Consider the following 17061-nt stretch of genomic DNA (forward strand, 5'->3'; position numbering starts at 1 on the left):
ACTGTTATGAGGCATAAAGTCAATATTCAGTTTTCAGATTTTTAAGAACTTTGGGTGATGTTTTCCCATGCGACAAATAAGTTCCATGTTTAAGCAAACAGACAGACATTGCTCCTACGGAAACGAGGAGGGGTTCTTCATTAGATATTACAGAATTATATATGGGGAGAATAATAATTAGTATCTGTTCAGTTCTACTAATGCTTTTCCTTGTTCTGCTTCAGATTACATTTTCTGCATGTACGCTTAAATACAATGGCAAATAGTAACATTTAAAGATTAAGAGGCAATGTTATTAAACAGCTAGGACTTTGCTACAGCATGGCAGATCGCGACACAGATTAAACGTTATCTGCGTGTTTCGTTTTTCGATATGAGGCGGTAACATCTATCTAAATCCAAAATAATAAACGTCATCATTTAATCTTACAATACAGCCTGCTGAGAAAAGAAGACACCCATAGCAAATAACAAATAATGGGTATAAACTACTTTGCTCTGTTTATGTGTTATTATTTTATTCAATATTATCATAATGACATTTAAACGAGGCTAAATTGATCTTTTGTTGAGGACTCCGATTCAACCATATATACATAAGAGCTATCCAGGTCAACGACAACCGAATAAGAGTCACTTCTTTATTGACCTGTAAATAATTTGGTCGAGGATAGATATTAGTCTTTTTTTTGCAGAAATTAAATAATCTAAACTTTAAAAAAAGTTACAGAGCATTTCGTATATCATGTTCACTTATATATGAGTAGGCGGTGCCCTTGCTAACTGTGTTAAGAAAGGGTCTCGGTAAGTCAGTTTCAATTAACCGGATCTAAAGGGTGGAAAAGCAATTTATTTTCAAACACAATCATTGAGAAGTAAATCGATAAATCGTCGTATAGTACTACTCCTTTGAATTTTGTCACTTTTATGTCCGGTACTGCCATTAACCGTTGCTTCAGACGGCTGGCTCCTAGCACGCGCACAGGACCAGTAATATCATCCGTTTTTGAGACGATCATTGCAGAAGACGCGCCTGAAGCTCATAGTCTTCGCTGACGAAAAGACGAAGGCTTGTAAGATCACAATACCTCATAAACCAATCCTTTTTGTAACGTGTACTAACATACGGATATGAACGAATCGCATCTGCCGGCTTTGTACAGACAATTGATCTGCATCGGAACCTCAGGTTCGTGTCAAAATTTACGGTCACTACTTTTTTTTATCATCAGTTATAGGTTACGTAGTAGTTCCGACTTGTATCTTCTATGATACTTTTAAGCGATGCGATCGTAGTTAACTATGCATTTTGCCACTGATGGAAGAAAAACGATTGTTGTGTTGAACTTAACTTTCTGAATCTTGAATTTGAATCTACCACTATCTAAGCCAATTGAAATCCAGTATGTTTAAAGATCTAGCGCACATCGTCACAAGACCTATTGTGTTGCATCCCTTGCAGGTAAGCGATCCAAACATATACGCGCCATATCTTCTATGGTTCCGCGCTATGGATTACGATATCTAATGATTTTGCCCGTCATTCCGATTTTCCGAGAAATAACCGTATATATATATATATATGTTAAAGTAATGTTTCGTTTGTGTTATGATGTTTATTACAATTCTTTAAAGTAATTTTTATAGTAGATACGAAAACCTCAACACAATCAGATGAGCTGAATTAGGCTTCGGTAAAGCTAAAACCAAACGATAAATGAACTAAGACATAACTGTGTACTTTGCCCCATCACCAAATCGACGTGACCAGAAGGGTTCATATTAGTTACAATGGTTTCTACTCTTTTAAAACGAACGATCGAAGCGGTTGGTGATATATCATCATTAACATGACATTTGAGAATCCATCTATATTATGAATGTTAGCGTACAGATAATTTTTTCTCAGACAAACTGTCTAATTTCTTCATAGAATTTTTTTAAGGAAATTCAAAGAAGGAAATAAAATTAAAAAGTGTAACAAAAAATAATGACATTTATTTAATGGAGCGTCTTTCCGTTAGCGACAATAAACACAACGCTGAGTCGTTCGAAGAATTAGAACTCGCAGAACCAACAAATTATCGAGCATCCATTCACCTGTTCATGACCACTGACAATTTCTTCACTTCCACCATCAACATAGAATTGTTACAATCTCTCACAACTCGCTTCATAGGAACACGGGTTGAAACAATCTGTGTATCACTACCGAAGGTAACACCACTGTACAAATAGATATTATTGAATTATAAAACATGGGCATTACCTATAGACAAAGCCGAACAAACGATGGCTTGCTGAAATTAAGCATTGTAAAGCGCGATGTGAGCTCCATTTCCCCGCACTATCTGCAGAACGATTTTGTACTTTTACCATATTTGTTTGTTTTTCAACTTCAGTTATTCGCAGCTTTCGTTTCTAATACGCAAAAACAGTAAAATCTTTAGCAGAAGGCGTAAGTGATCTTTTTAAGCCCCAAACTTAAATAAACTAATCTAAAGTGAACACAATATTCAGCAAGACATGAAATTCAACATTGTTGTTTAACATATGACACGTAAGTTGCGCAGGCTCAAATGGCTTGCTCTTTACTACGCATATCAAACGGGCATTGGACAGCAGTGCCCAAGGTTTCAAGAAGCTGCGTTGCATAGTCACGCAATGTATCCATTTGTGATATTATAGTCATTACGTTTATTTCTGTCGTCGTTGTTACATTAAAACTGGACGGGCTCTTCTCACAAAGGATCGGCGACTTTACCCGAATGCCTTCTGCGATTACCGGCAGCAGCTATTTTCTCACCAACCGTTGTGCTTCTAGCTTCCTTGAACTCCTAAAAGAAAAGATTGGACTTTGTTGTTACTCGGCTTCTGCCCATCTCAGCGGACTTCTTTACTTCAATATATATAGTCCTTCATTGTAAATGGGCTATCGGTTTGATCTTTTGCTTTTCAGTATATTTGTCATGTTGACTGGGACCTACCCTACTCAAGCCGCTTTCGAGAGCTTCCCAAATTAAATTTTGACGATGCACAATATCTGGATTCGCCCGTAGAAATTTTTCATCTCGCGGTAGTTTCAAGCGCCACCTGTAACCGAGTGCAGACGAACTGTTTTATGCACCCCTAAATGACATTGTGATTCATTATCTTGTAAGGGGACGGCTACTTGTCTAAACTTTGCAGTAGAGATAATTGTTCTATTTAGTATTCACTCAGTTAGGTAATCTGGAAGAATCGTGCAATATTATCGTCTTTTGACCCACATCTATTACCTGTCATGTCCGTCCTGGACAGTGAGATGTAAGAGAAGCTGCTCAAGTTCTTCGTGGGGCAGTCGAAGTGCATCTGTCAACTGGCTCTTGCTAACAACAAGCGAATTTTGCAGTTGAACAAGGATGTAATTTCGAGAGCGTCGCATAATCTCACCCGGAAGACCCAACTGATCGCTGTGGCTATCTTTCGGGTATAACACCTCGCTTTTGACTACCCAGTTTCCCTGAGAAAGGATGAGTAGTAGATGCTATTAAGTTAAGTGAACAGTATCTGTGGCACAGTAATATAATTCCACTCATTGTCCTGTCGCCGATTAATAATACGTAAATGAAAAATACTAAATATTTGGAACTATCATACATAGTTAATGAAAGAAAGGTAGGCACCTGTACGAGGCAAGCGCACTGCTGCACAGCCCTTAACACCTGCACCCGATCTAATGCCTGCGGTCCTTGGGGCAAGATATCTAAAAGAGTGTCGAATCGAAGAATCTTTGCGTTTCCAAGCACGTAGGCCACCTGCAAAAATTTGCATGTGTCAATCTGCTTGAAACACTTGTGTTAAGGGTTTTATTTGTTGTCAAAACTCCTGAATCTGATTCTCAATCAAGAACTAGTGTGATCACACATCAGTATCTTGCCTTACTTAGCCTAAAGTACGTTTCGGGTGGGATTGATTGACACCACGCTCTCATGAGCTCTAAGGGGCAATGACTTGGTTTAGACAAGACGATGCTTTATAGTTATTTACTGTCAATTTAGACGGGTCAAGAACTGTGATTCGTCCAGCAAAGGTCTATGCGAAGTTCCGCGACGCAGTGTAAAATTGGGTTAAGTATGAATTGTATTTTAGTTGAGAAAGGAAAACGAAGGGCAATAACAAGCACGTCTTTTTGCAAAGCCAACCCGACCGCACTGAAGCCTGTAGATCATCACTATATTTTTCGTTTTCAGAGTTTAATCACACTTCAGTAAAACATTTTATTAACTACATGGAATATAATTTTATCCGAGCACAGGGTCTATTAAAAAAAGATAGTCGCAAAAGTGACATGAAGCAATCATCACCCTGTGGTTTATCAACGCTTCGGTTTGCTGTACAGCAGCCGTAATCATATTATGACGACAGGTAATCACTATTTGCGGAAATCGTACGAAACATTTATTATTATTATTTGCTGACCGCAAGCTACCTGTTCATTGAGTGGCTTTTCACGGATGCTTTTCAGTGAGTCTCCTCGGAGTCCAGCGGCATGCCTATTGGTGATTGCAGTAGCATACTCTGACCCTTCCACGTTGAAAATATTCGAATTATCCGTTGTCGAAACGCCATGCGCATCGTGTTGATGTGGACAGAGCATTTGTAAACGCGCCTGTTCCGCCTCGGGGCTCTCCATGTCGCGATACCCCATCGCCTGCCATGGTTCTTCGGCATTTTTCTTCACAATTTGGGAGTACGCTCTGGCGCGAATGGCTTTCACACTAATTGAACAGGTATTTTTAGCGGTAACTAACGAAGGTATTATATAATAACAGTAATAGATTCATAGGCGTAGCCTCTTCCTACAGTGTCTGCCCATCGTTACTATACGTATTTGAATATCCTATTGTCGACTGGGTAAAAATAGGAGGTTTGGTGACAATTATATGGCCCCTTTATATAATACATGGTAAGTTATCGCTTATAAAAGTTGATAAAATCCATGACCCTAGTTGGCTACACTGGCATGTTTTTATCAAACAGGACGCGTTGATGGCTAACCATCGCTATGCTACTCACCGATCACTTTCCCTGCCAGCAAACCGAACTGTGACGGGCTTCGAGTCTTCAGATTCTCCATCACCCTTACCGCCCTGAAAAGAGTGTGCTTATCTCATTTAAGATGGTAGCACTGACATTCTGGCGAAAAAAATTGGCCAATTTGCGTGTACATCTCATACTAGACACCATATCTGCTCATATACATAATTCAACTGAGGCAAATGGACTTACAACCCCGTAGCATGTGCTTTGATTCAGTACAAACATTAAAATGAGTGTACATCATCGGTGCCTGCCGCTGTTTCGACCTTACCTGACCGGTCGTTTTATGTGCGTCGAGATAATCGCACGCCGTCTCCATCTGCAGCACGTTTTTTATAGGTGTTAGATGCAACACAGACCTGGCAATTCTCCCCTCAGAATCTCGAATCCTCTCAAATCGACCGACAGCGAGATTTGACTCGCTCCCATTCCCGATAGGCTTGCTCGATCGCAAAAGCTGCCGGTCCACAACCCCGTTCGGGAAGTAACCACCGCCAACTCCTGAACCATCGCTACTACTTCCACCACCCCCCCACTGACGGTTGCTTGCTGTTGCGATCGCTTCACTTCTTCGTCGATCGTAGTTTACTCCTCGAGTATTAATTGCTATAGAAGTAAAAAGTTTGCAGAATGTCTGAATAAAGTTATAAGCTGAATAGTATATGATAATTATTAATTAATTATATACTATTCAGCTAATTAATTAATAATCGAAAACTAAATTTTGTAACGTACCTAGCTGAATTTCTAACTGTTCCCTTTCAGGTTTGAATCGAATAGCTGTGATTTCGTCAGGCCTGTATGGTGGCTGATCACGTGGCCTGTACGGATACTGAAGTAGGTATAGAGAATTGTTAAGGTCATCCGATAATAGCACGTCAATTTCAGCGATCACGTCATCAGGTCTTTCGATCTTTGGCAACGATGCTTCCGTTTGGTCGCTGGACGTACCGCCATTAAGAGTTTCAATGCTAGCACCGGGAACTACTGACAACGGCCTGTTCATTGCGATCATCACTCAGTGGCAGTACCACCTGCATCACAAAAGGAGAAAGTAAAAATAAATAACTTTAACGTACACGCACCACTGCTATGTATGTTTATTTTACATTTAATAATTTCAATCATCCAACTTATTCCTTGCAATGATGACAAAACTGCTCCCAAACGATCTGACCAACTGTCTCCTCTCTTGATCGTTTGTGCTACTCCGTTTAGCAAAACAGCTGATTCCTGAATAGAATGTACAGTAACTGTACAACAGAGTTAAAGTTGATTATAGAATGATTTTCAGAAAGGCAACAGCAAAAATTTTCAATTGTGGCAAAGGAGCATGCGTCTCGCGCGTACCGGGTATGATATCTATCCCATAGATTATAACGGAGACTCGCGTGTATTCTGCAGGTGTTTTTTTAGTGCGTAACTTTGTAGGTAGTAATACGGGTTTTGACACACTCGCGCATCTAGATTATGTTCTCTGGAATAAATAGTGCATCACTCGGTCAACTTAAATAGATCGTCGTAAAAGCATCGTGCAAAAGAAGGAGGAAAAGGCATATGGTACAGTAGAGTACACACAGGGGAAACGATTAGGAGGAGGGATGTTTTATGAAGGATGATCTCGTTTCCAGTAGAAGCATCGTGAACAAGCAGAAAACTTTTTGTGAAGAAGTCCTAGAGTGGCCTCTGAGTTTAGACTACACAGTATAGTACCGACCGTTGTCAAAAATTGTCTAATTTATGCGAGTGAATAGATAGTGAAACAAACCAATCACCGAGCGAAAAACTTTTCAGGATTATTGAGTATCTCGACGAATAAAGCCCTTATTTTCCAAACTGATAGTTCATACTAGATGGTTCTCATATATTGCATAACAAAAGATACATCTTGCACATTGATATTCTGACTTGGAGACAGCACTTATAAAAATTTAGCACGTTTCACTTGATCCTGTCCCCTGAACTGGTAGCGAATTCGTTACCTGAAAAAGGAGCCAATCGCTGCACACACCTTCTACTAGTCGCGTCAAACTGTCCTTACGAATTACGAGCGTTGTCGTCGGTAAAAACTTGTGGTAGTAATGAAGCTGGTGCAGTAAAATTACAGGCAAAATTTATATATATATAACAACAATTAATGTAACGATAAAAATAAAAACACAGCTATTTCCATGAATTTCTTTATTAAAATACTCTCTTGAGTATTCTCTAGAATCCTATATTGTTTGAAATGTATAAGTATTTACCGTTGTGATGCGGAATCGTACACCACGTGAAATACAAATTATTTGCATTAGATTGAATTATTATTAAGATGCAACGTTTGGTCCATCTCTACAAATAAAAATCCCAGGATCTCCATTTTTCAGCGCAATGCAGAACTGCAAAGAGATCCATTAAAAATGATATCAAATAGATCAACCCAACATTTAGCTACTTAAATTACTGTACAAATACGGAACAAACTTGTCCGCTCTATACAAATTTGCCCCTGATGACGATCGCAATAATGAGCACAGCTAATGGTATACTGTTGGTAGATTGCTAGCTGACAGGTCACTCTATTATGTACAACGTGTACAAAATCAATATTAGGTTCATAAGTGACAGGATTTGCTAATTCCCGTTACAATTTATGATTTAGGCAAAACAACTGAAAATATCTGAGGAACTCTGCTAGGAATGCATTGCACATTTCGACGGGAATGCCCTTATACTACTGCTTAGCCACATCAACGTCTGTTGATTACATGTCTGATTAGTATTAAAATCACATTATTCTGCTAGAGTAAACACCCTTACTCTACATAACCATTTTTTAACGCTCCCGGAAATGCTGTTAAACGTCTGCATCGAGCAAATAGGTAACTACTTCGTCTAGTAAACATCATATTTACGCCTGGTTTTAATAGCAGGTCGACACACTCAACAACCGGCACTAGCCTTTCCGTCTTGATCCATTTTTAGACAACAAAAGGAGAGTTAGATAGTTAGCAAAAATACAGGCGTCATCATTTTCGAGACCTGGCGCTTTTGAATTTGCAAACGAGGCCATAGGGGGTACTATTAACATATGCCGCGAGAAAAATAAGATTAATCTTCAATTAGCATTTTCTTATTACGGCATTGCTTCATTAATGTGTCAGAGATATTTGTAATTACTTTACGGGTTTTGAAGGACGATGTACAGTGCAGTGCATTCATATAGCATTCACCTTCTCAAGTTTTGGGCGGTATACTCCTGTAGGCTAACTAGGTCCCTTTTCCTTCTGTTATCCAAATAAATCCTCCAGCGAAATCACTTTTTCGTCATCCACTCGCTTCTTTGGCATTTTCCACAGCGGGGCTAAATGCTGAATATGAACTTCTTCCTTCCATTGGGTACTGACGCTTTCTTTTATAATTCCTTTTACAGCCATTTTGAAAAGTTCTTTGCATTTTCTCTGAGGCGTCGTTACACCAGGTGCAATACTCCTTTCGAAGTGCGCTAGAGAGACCTCATTACAGCCCGCTTGAAGAAGCATATCTCGCAGGAAGGGCTGAGGACTGCTAGAATCACTTGCGCCCCTAGAATGTCCTAACCACCTGTACAGGTAAACACCGAAGGACAGTAGAAGGGCAACGTGCCCTTCCTCGTCGCCGTGCACACGTAACGAACGCAAGAACGCTCCAAACATAAATGAAGAGCAACGGATGTCGAACTCGCGTCCACTCTCCACAATGTACGCGGTAATGGCACGACATAACTTGTATGCCTTGTAACTTGTTAACGTATCACCCCAGAAAAGGGCTGTAAAGGCGATAGTAATAGTGCATTGGCTTGCACTTTCATCAACTAAAAGTTCTTTGCCGAAAGTAGTAATCGCAGACACCGATTCAAAATTAGACGCTTGCCCTGCTGTTACTTGCGGCTTGTTTGTGTCTAAAAGAAAGTTGGCCATGACTTCCATAAGATCTCTGCTCATCTGATGCATGACCTGTTCATTCACAAATGTTTCAAGTGTTGCTTCGGATTCCTCATGCGCTCTGTCGATGTCTTTTCGGCTCATCCACTCCTGCCATTGCCCATGAAGAAAAGTAAAAACACTTGACATGAGCGGAACAAAAGTTGACGATAGCTTCGGCAAAAGTAGCCGCTCGGGACAGTTTTTGACGAGCGACCTGACCACGGAATGAAAGTAGAATCGCATTTTGATAATGGGCAGATTCTCCATGCCGTGAGTTATGATGTAGGTCATATCGTCTCGTAGAGTATAGAACTCGGATCTGAAGGTGCAAGTAACCAGAAACTGACTAAGCGTCTCCTGCAGAATGGAAACAAAGCCTTGAGCAGCAGAGACACTCGGTACAGGGAAGTCGCAGCATGGTCGGTTGTCGGCAAAAATATTCGATTTGTCGGCTTCGTTGAGGCACATTATACTTTGAAGAATATCAGGATGTAGTAAATTCAAATGTGCAAATAGTTCTTTGAATAACCAGACGATTTTCAGGATCGGTATCAAACACGTTTTGCTAATTAGTTCGAAGGCTACGTGTCTGTCTTGGATAGTTTTGCATCTCTTTAGCACTCCAGTAATGGACATAAGCTTGCCTGTCAAATTTGCCCTGTTGTCGACAGCCCTTGCAAAGGCTTCTATATCCTGTAAGCCCAGAAACAGAGCAAAGGACTGAACGTTTTCAACAGCCCTTATGAAAACGGGATCAGCGCAAAAGAATGCTACGTCGGAAGCCAACATGTGTTCTAGAAGAGCGGACTGCGCAACTGGGTCATTTGCCACATTCGAAAGCACAGTCAACCCCTCGAGGTAGTGTTGCCTTTCTAGTCCACTAACAGTATTTAATGTCAGTCTTTGGGAGATAGTAAGCTTGATCGCCTCAAGGTGCTTGGCCATTTGCTGAGGATGGTCCACGCATAAGCGGACAAATAGAGCGGTACCATGTTTTCGATATTCACGAGATTCTGGGGACCGTGTCGCTCTTGTTTCGCCAGGTAGCTCTAAAGCCCCCATGGCAAAAACAACTTCAAGAAGTTTACCCAGCCTGGCTGTGTCGTCAGCAATAAAATGCGATAGAGCAGAACAACAAGAGGCAATAGACGAAAGTCTGCTTAGGTTATCTTCGCCAGCGCGACTTAACGCCACTAGTTCATCAAAAGCTCCTATAAATTGCATAGGTATATCACTGTTGACTATATATACCGATTCCTTGACGATAGTTGAGCAAACGGTATCTAAATAACGGTGAAAGCCGGCCCACTCTTCGGCGGTCACAGCACAAGATGCGTTACTGTTACTAGCAGTCAACGGCGTCAAACTTATAATAGACGTTCGTTGAAGCAGGTCCCTCAAACGCGTTAATCCTACATTAACCGCCACAGAAGGGTGAATTACCACAGCAGTTCTTAACAGGTCACATAACTCTGACCGGAAATGGCTATAGGCCTTTTTTAGTTCAGCGTAGTCTTCAAAATCCCATGCAGATTGAGTGTAGTCATTGAAGACGAGCCTTTGCTGGATCATTTTGCAAACAACTGTCCACAACAATGGTGGATATGCGAGCTTACTGGCATCCTTTTGCTCGACCTTCAACAGCGGTGCGGCTGCCGACAATGCGACACGGGCCACAACACAACTGGGGTGCTGGCACAGTTGAATAACAGCATTAACCATTTCAACAAACGTCGAAGGATATTCAAACTTCTGATCCGACTGAAGTATGGACGCTGAAATCTGTTTCGACACTCCAGCGAGTGTTTCGCATAACGCCAACAGGAACGTTGAATCATTCTCCCGACCCTGCTCAGTGGCCGCAAGTATTCCACCGATGCTACTTAGTATCTCCGACATCACCTCCTGCTTAAGGAATTTCGAGCAGAGCTGTTCGAGTTCCAGGCCTTTAAACTTTCTAGCTGCTATTTCACAGAGGCAATTAGCGGCCTGCAAACGAAGGCCTGAATCATTTAGGAGAAAGCAGAGCATTTTGAATACATCGTCAAGCAAAAATTCCTTCAGTTGAACGAATTCAACATAGCAGGTTAGTGTGATCAACGTACTGGCTAGAAGTTTGGCACGAGCCGCCATTACAGCTGGACTGGGATCTTCTAGTGAGTAGTATTTGTTGAGTATGCCAAAAAAGAGCTCGAAAAGTCCTGGGATCATGTCAGTCAATGCCTGATATATATCCTTGCGTCTTTGAGGTGCATCATTTAGGGTTTGCAGTTGCACGACGTCTTCGGCTATTCGAAGCAGCGTAAGTAATACTAGCTCTGTTTGGCCCATGCCACGGAGTTTGGTTATAGTAAATAAAGTTGGCATCAGTTCAGGCCATTTTTGCGGCCATTCACGTTTGGCGATTTCTACAGCAAGGCGGCAGATACCTTCTTTGACCTGTGGAATTTCTTGCATAATATCGCCCGTTCCCTCGATCCATTGAAACAATTCAGTTTTAAGTTGGGTTCGTTCGGTCTCAGAAAATTCGTTCCATCGTAATCTAACCCAGTGCTCCATCAGTAGCAGAGCGCCATGACGCACCATATGCCGGACGTTGCACGCGTCGGGCGTATACCCTGTTTTTGGCTGTGGAGCACATAATGCCAAAGCTGCAGCCATGACAGTGGGATCTTTCGATTCCTTGAACTCGTTGTAGGCTTTGGTCGCTGCGCGACGCTGTTCTGGCGTCGCAGACGCTGACACGGATTGCTCGATGCATTGTGCTAGAGACGCTTCCATAGTGGCCACGGCTGTCACTCTTTAGTGGATTCGGCTGAAATCAGCTCAGCAAACCACCTGGTTAATGCAACGCAATCGAATCAAATTACCGTGGTTGGCTTGCAGCGTTGTACAGTTGCTTGTACAATTCTGTGACCACTACGGAGAACGTGGCATTTCCTTTAAGTTTCAGCTATGGACAGAACACAAACACGTCGCGAACGGGAAGTAGACCTGGACGTTCAGTGTTAGATACCCAATAGCCAGTCAAAATGACATACACGTAGACTGAGTGTCCTGGGTTCGGGCGACTGATGATAGGGGCACCTGCGGACAAGAGACGACAGATCGAACAGTTTTCTATAAGTTACTGGAAATTACAAATGGGTCTCACAATCTCTGAAAACCGCAGGTGCCCCTATCCCACCACTGGATGTCACTCTTGGAAAGTATAGAAAATTTGTTTCTCAATGTGCGGATAAAAAAAAGTTACGTTTCTATTACTATGTTTATAGTAGGCTGTTATTGTCCCAAAAAAACACGAATCATCAGGGTTCAAAAATGCATTGTGGAGCACGATGATCAAAATAGATTTTATGATTGTTATTGTTATCAAAACAGAAGCCTATTCGTGGACACCATGAAGTACGTAATTATCATCATAGTCTAGCCCAAAAAATGCTCGAAAAAAAAAATACTATACCACATTTTCAAAAAAGATGTAACAGATCCAGGCCGATCTAGAAAAAAAACAACAACATGGTGAACACTTGGTCGCCTGTCTTAAAAAAGAATTTTAACCCGATTTCAGAAACGAATATGCAAGGTAAGCGGTTCACCACTGGTCTTAGAGTAATTCCAAACCCCAAAAATTATCTCGGACGTATCAAGACTTCGAAGGTGTCATTGTTCTAGAACTACCAATATGCACTACATAACAAGCTTTACTAAACAGAGCGTGCAGTAAAAAACATGTAAAAAAAATCGAAGCTGGTTACACAAATTCGTGTTCGTGTTACTGGAATCGTAGTTACAATTAGTGCTGCTCGTTACAACAGTGCGCAAAAGAGTACTTATAGGAATTTTAAAACAAATTTCCCAATGCATCCTAAATCGACTTGACCACGCAAATCATGCTTGTAGGGTAAGACAATATAACCTAAATCAAGATTTAGTACTGGCAAAAGAAGCCATGTGACCTGATCTAATGATGTGCCCTCAAAAAAATACTTGTGATGTGATTACGCTGTCAGGCATAATAAACAGACAAGCTAATAAAAATTACTAGCAATTGCAATTCACATATTTTATTAACAATCCACCAACTTCGTGTCAGGAACGGTACTTGAGCATAACTTGTTTCGCTTGTTATGCATTCCATACATAAAATGCATGATAGATAGTCTGAACAAACACATACAGCCCATTTTATACAATTTTCGCCCCAGCATTACCTATGATATTTTCTAATGTATATCCTCATCGTCATGATATAAAAACTGCCAAGTTTGGTCCTCTAAGGGACACAGATCCATTGTACAGTAACTGTATGAAACATCAGCTGCGGCTTTGCTCCTATCTGTCCCTGTATCTTAATGCCAGTCCTATGCAACCCCACGTAGGCGCCTGCGCAAGCATAACTTGCTAGCTGACGGATTTAAGGGGGAAAATTCACCCAACGTTCGATAAACATTATTATTATTATTTAGGGCTGTCCTTGGTGTAATAACCTTCTAAGATCTATTTTCTAAATGTGTTCTTAAGATTGTTTGTACCACAGCTATGGGCATAAATACAAACGATCCAAAAGACAAGAAAACCATCATCAACATGTTTTCTGTTACCTCAGAAGGTATTGCCCGCCGCCCGCTTGTTACTGCTGCTAAGTTTTGCTGTTGTTCGTCATATAAATGACAACGCTTAATTAAAGAAAATAATCTGGCTGGGGTTTTTTTGTTGGTATTCCTCGACTTTCGGGTGGTGCGGCTTCAAAGATCGTGAAGTCCCTTTGCAGATATTCATCCAATTCGAGTATCGCCGCTACGTTTCCGCACCGATAACAGTAATTTGGCGCAGACCAAACAGTTAGCACTAATTCGTTGAAATGCCATTTGTAACCCTCCATGACTAGCTGGTGCGCGCGACAGATGATATCAATATTGTTTGCCGCATTGAACTGTTGCACGACGTCACTGCCAAAGAGGTAACCAGCTCCTCGAGGACTCACGCCCCAACCCTGCATATCCTCGGGATCGGACCATAGCAGATCGCACATAGGCCCATCGTGGGGCACTTCTTGCTTTCTGTCGATGGTTCGAATTTGGTCTAGCGTTTGAATCGATGGCGACAAACCGCCGTGAACACAAAAAATCTTCCCGTCGATAATAGCCGACAGAGAAAGATAGTCGAAGATCTCAGTACAGTAACGCCATACTGTAACACTATTGTATTTGCGCATGCATTCATCGTAGAAACCGTAAACCTGCGTGATTTGCCGCGATTCATGGTTGCCCCGAATCAGCGTAATACGATCAGGATAGCGCACTTTTAATGCCAGCAACAGTAGGAACGTCTCTACAGAATAGTAACCACGGTCGACGAAATCGCCCATGAATAAATAATTTGTTTCTGGCACATCACCGCCGACACGGAATAGCTCTTTTAGGTCGTAGAACTGACCGTGGATGTCCCCACAAACAGTTACCGGTGCGTCTACGACTTGCACGTTGCTTTCCTCAATGAGAATCTCGCGGGCCTTAGCACACAACGCTTTGACTTCCGACTCACGAATAATCTCACAGCAGCGCAACTGTGCAATCTGACGGTCAAGATCAGAGGTTGAAATGCCGCTTCCGTCCATCGACGCAAGATCCGGACTTGTTGTTCCTCCGCCGTCGCCCATAATTATTCGTGCTGTTAAGATTTAATCGGCACTTGTCGGCTTTGCTGGCTTGCTTGACTATGTACTATTTGCTGGGTTTAAATTTTCCAACGTATTAATAATTCTAGCTTCTATTAACCGGTGGCCCTCGGTTTCAACGGCAAAAGGTAGGTAGATTGTCTGTCAGCACAATTTTGGTATATGAAAAAACTCTCCGGAAAACGACGGCACCTTATTAGAGATGGTTTATTCACGCAATAAGATCAGCCGCGTAACAATAACGTGATGATCCTGCCGCTCTGCGTTGGACGGCAACTGTAAGAGGTGAGTGACTGAGCAGAAATGACGCTTTTTCAGACAGCGGCACGAGTGAGCTTCGATCAACCGGAGTAGCAGAGAAGTACGCGTCAATAGTGTTGTCATCCGCCGCTCAAACTCGAAAAGGCTGAGAAGACAGGCGAGTAGACACCGGGATGGTGTCCAGGAACAGTCCAGGTGCGTGCAGGACAGGTTGCGTCGGGGCCGGACAGCAAGCGCCTGCAAGTCAGTAAAATGGTCGCGTGTCGGTGTGCTGTTCTTCAACTCATACCACCACCACCATCATCATTATCATCATCATCATCATCATCATCATTGTTAACAACAACAACAACAACATAAAGGTGGTGTATAGTCGTAGAGAATTAAGACGCTTGTAGCCTTACTTCAATGGCACAACGTTGATGTTGTTGTATGTAAATAACGTAACCTGAGTGACGATTAGATAGCCGTTCCTATCAACAGGGTGCGCACAGCTAGAAACCAATTGCACGATCGCAAATGTCTGTTCTCAATGTTGATGTATTTACAGTTATGAACCCTTTTCAACACTACCGCATCGTTACGACTAGCCTTAAGGCATTCGAAAACCAACACGAACGTAATGGGATTCCAGTATTTCGCACTGCTGACTTGCAAATCACATTAATACGGAGTACATACTCATAATACTATTGCAACTGATAAAACCACCAAACTCCCCAATTGTTGAGTTTTTAAGTGAACAATGTTAGGGGCAAGGATGACGATATATATTTTATACTTTTCCGTCCAGGCTAATGCCTCTTACCCCCTGCATGTCTGTAAAAGGCTCAAGAGCCGTGAGCAAGTGACGATTGACAGTAACAATAATCAACAATAAATTCAAGCACCTATGAGCAATAATCGACGACTTAAAAGTTTTGCCGATTTTTACACGAAACTTTTATACAAAGTAGACGGCGCATTTTCACTCAAGACGGACGGGATTGAAATCTACGAGAAATGAAACATGGAACAATTGTCAATCCTCGCCCCATCCTTATAACCGAAAACAATTGAATAGATTTTGTCAACTTCTTCATTAGTTTCCTTTTAGTAGTTTAAGTAAGAAAAATTAATCATGTTAATCAGTGAACGTTGAAGGATAACATCACAAGGATCAGATAGCAATGAAATAACGTAAAAAAAGCACTCTTACTCACAACAAACTACAATATACTGACGAAACTAGACCTTAGGCTGTACTTTGTAATGAATATATAGTTAAGGTTACGACCGACTTATCTTGAGGCAAGAATCAGCTTCAACTAAAGCAGGATATTTTCGTCAAAGACTCTGGTAGACTCGAACTTGCTTGAGGAAATGCCAAGGATAAGCGTGCACATGACAAATATGCTTAGAGAACAAGCCAGTTGTCAATATTGTACACAATCGGTCGGGAATTTCTAAACAACGAATCAATTCAATAATCTTCCCGTTACTTGATGGTCTTTTCAATTCATTTTTGAACATTTGAATTTATCAAATCTCTGTATCGTGACGTCGCCCGAAAGCCCAGACGTGCCGTTCCGCTTATGCACTCGTATTTTAGGCGCGCGTCCATTATGGACGCCCCTGTTCAGGTAGACAAAGTCGATCTTTTATCTTCCACGCCGCCAGTGTGACACTATCAGACACGTCAATATGGCAATTGCACCTACGATGCCGTGTATTATAATTAGTGATATCATGTAAGTAAAACAAGAGGACTTACCGAGCAAATTGCTAGAGAAATACCAGCCTGATGCAAGCCTACCTCTAGAATCACGCCGTTCGACAAGGCGGACTTTTGCAACAGTAGGTAATCAACCATTGACTAGATGAACAGCGCTGGCCAGTCGATGGATGCGCAGGCGGTGATGAATGTGCTATCTGAACTAGCATGAGTATCAGAAAAACTTTACCATTAAACTCTAGTGGTCCAGTAAACCTGCTTCCAGAACAATGCATTTAATGAATAAAACATCCATCAACATTTGAAATATATCAGATTGATCGTGAGGCGCGCAAATATACTTATGCTAATCCACTTCGTCGAATGCTCTGTGTAGT

General features: G+C 41.6%; 1 protein-coding gene across 13 annotated transcripts; it reads right to left on the reverse strand.

Moving 5' to 3' along the window:
• Positions 1-1968: 1968 nt before the first annotated feature.
• Positions 1969-16874, reverse strand: LOC111246742 (serine/threonine-protein phosphatase 4 catalytic subunit-like). 13 transcript variants are annotated; one of them, XM_022796849.2, is made up of 11 exons: positions 16724-16874; positions 14902-15207; positions 12071-12116; positions 5818-6116; positions 5354-5688; positions 5059-5132; positions 4472-4760; positions 3666-3797; positions 3279-3502; positions 2988-3093; positions 1969-2837 (listed from the first exon to the last, which is right to left on the reverse strand). In XM_022796849.2, the coding sequence occupies exons 4-11, from the start codon at positions 6095-6097 to the stop codon at positions 2742-2744; spliced, it is 1536 nt and encodes a 511-aa protein (XP_022652584.1). In that variant the 5' UTR covers positions 6098-6116; positions 12071-12116; positions 14902-15207; positions 16724-16874; the 3' UTR covers positions 1969-2741. The 13 variants fall into 13 exon arrangements, 12 of the variants coding, with proteins under 12 accessions (XP_022652584.1, XP_022652582.1, XP_086840433.1 ...); XM_022796847.2 differs by having other exon boundaries at positions 11900-12116; XM_086984307.1 differs by lacking the exons at positions 12071-12116; positions 14902-15207 and adding exons at positions 6433-6559; positions 7065-7169 and having other exon boundaries at positions 16724-16790.
• Between the last annotated feature and the right edge of the window lie 187 nt (positions 16875-17061).

This window comes from Varroa destructor, unplaced genomic scaffold, assembly GCF_002443255.2.
Source record: "Varroa destructor unplaced genomic scaffold, Vdes_3.0 BEIS01000003.1, whole genome shotgun sequence".
NCBI classification, from domain to species: Eukaryota; Metazoa; Arthropoda; class Arachnida; order Mesostigmata; family Varroidae; genus Varroa; species Varroa destructor.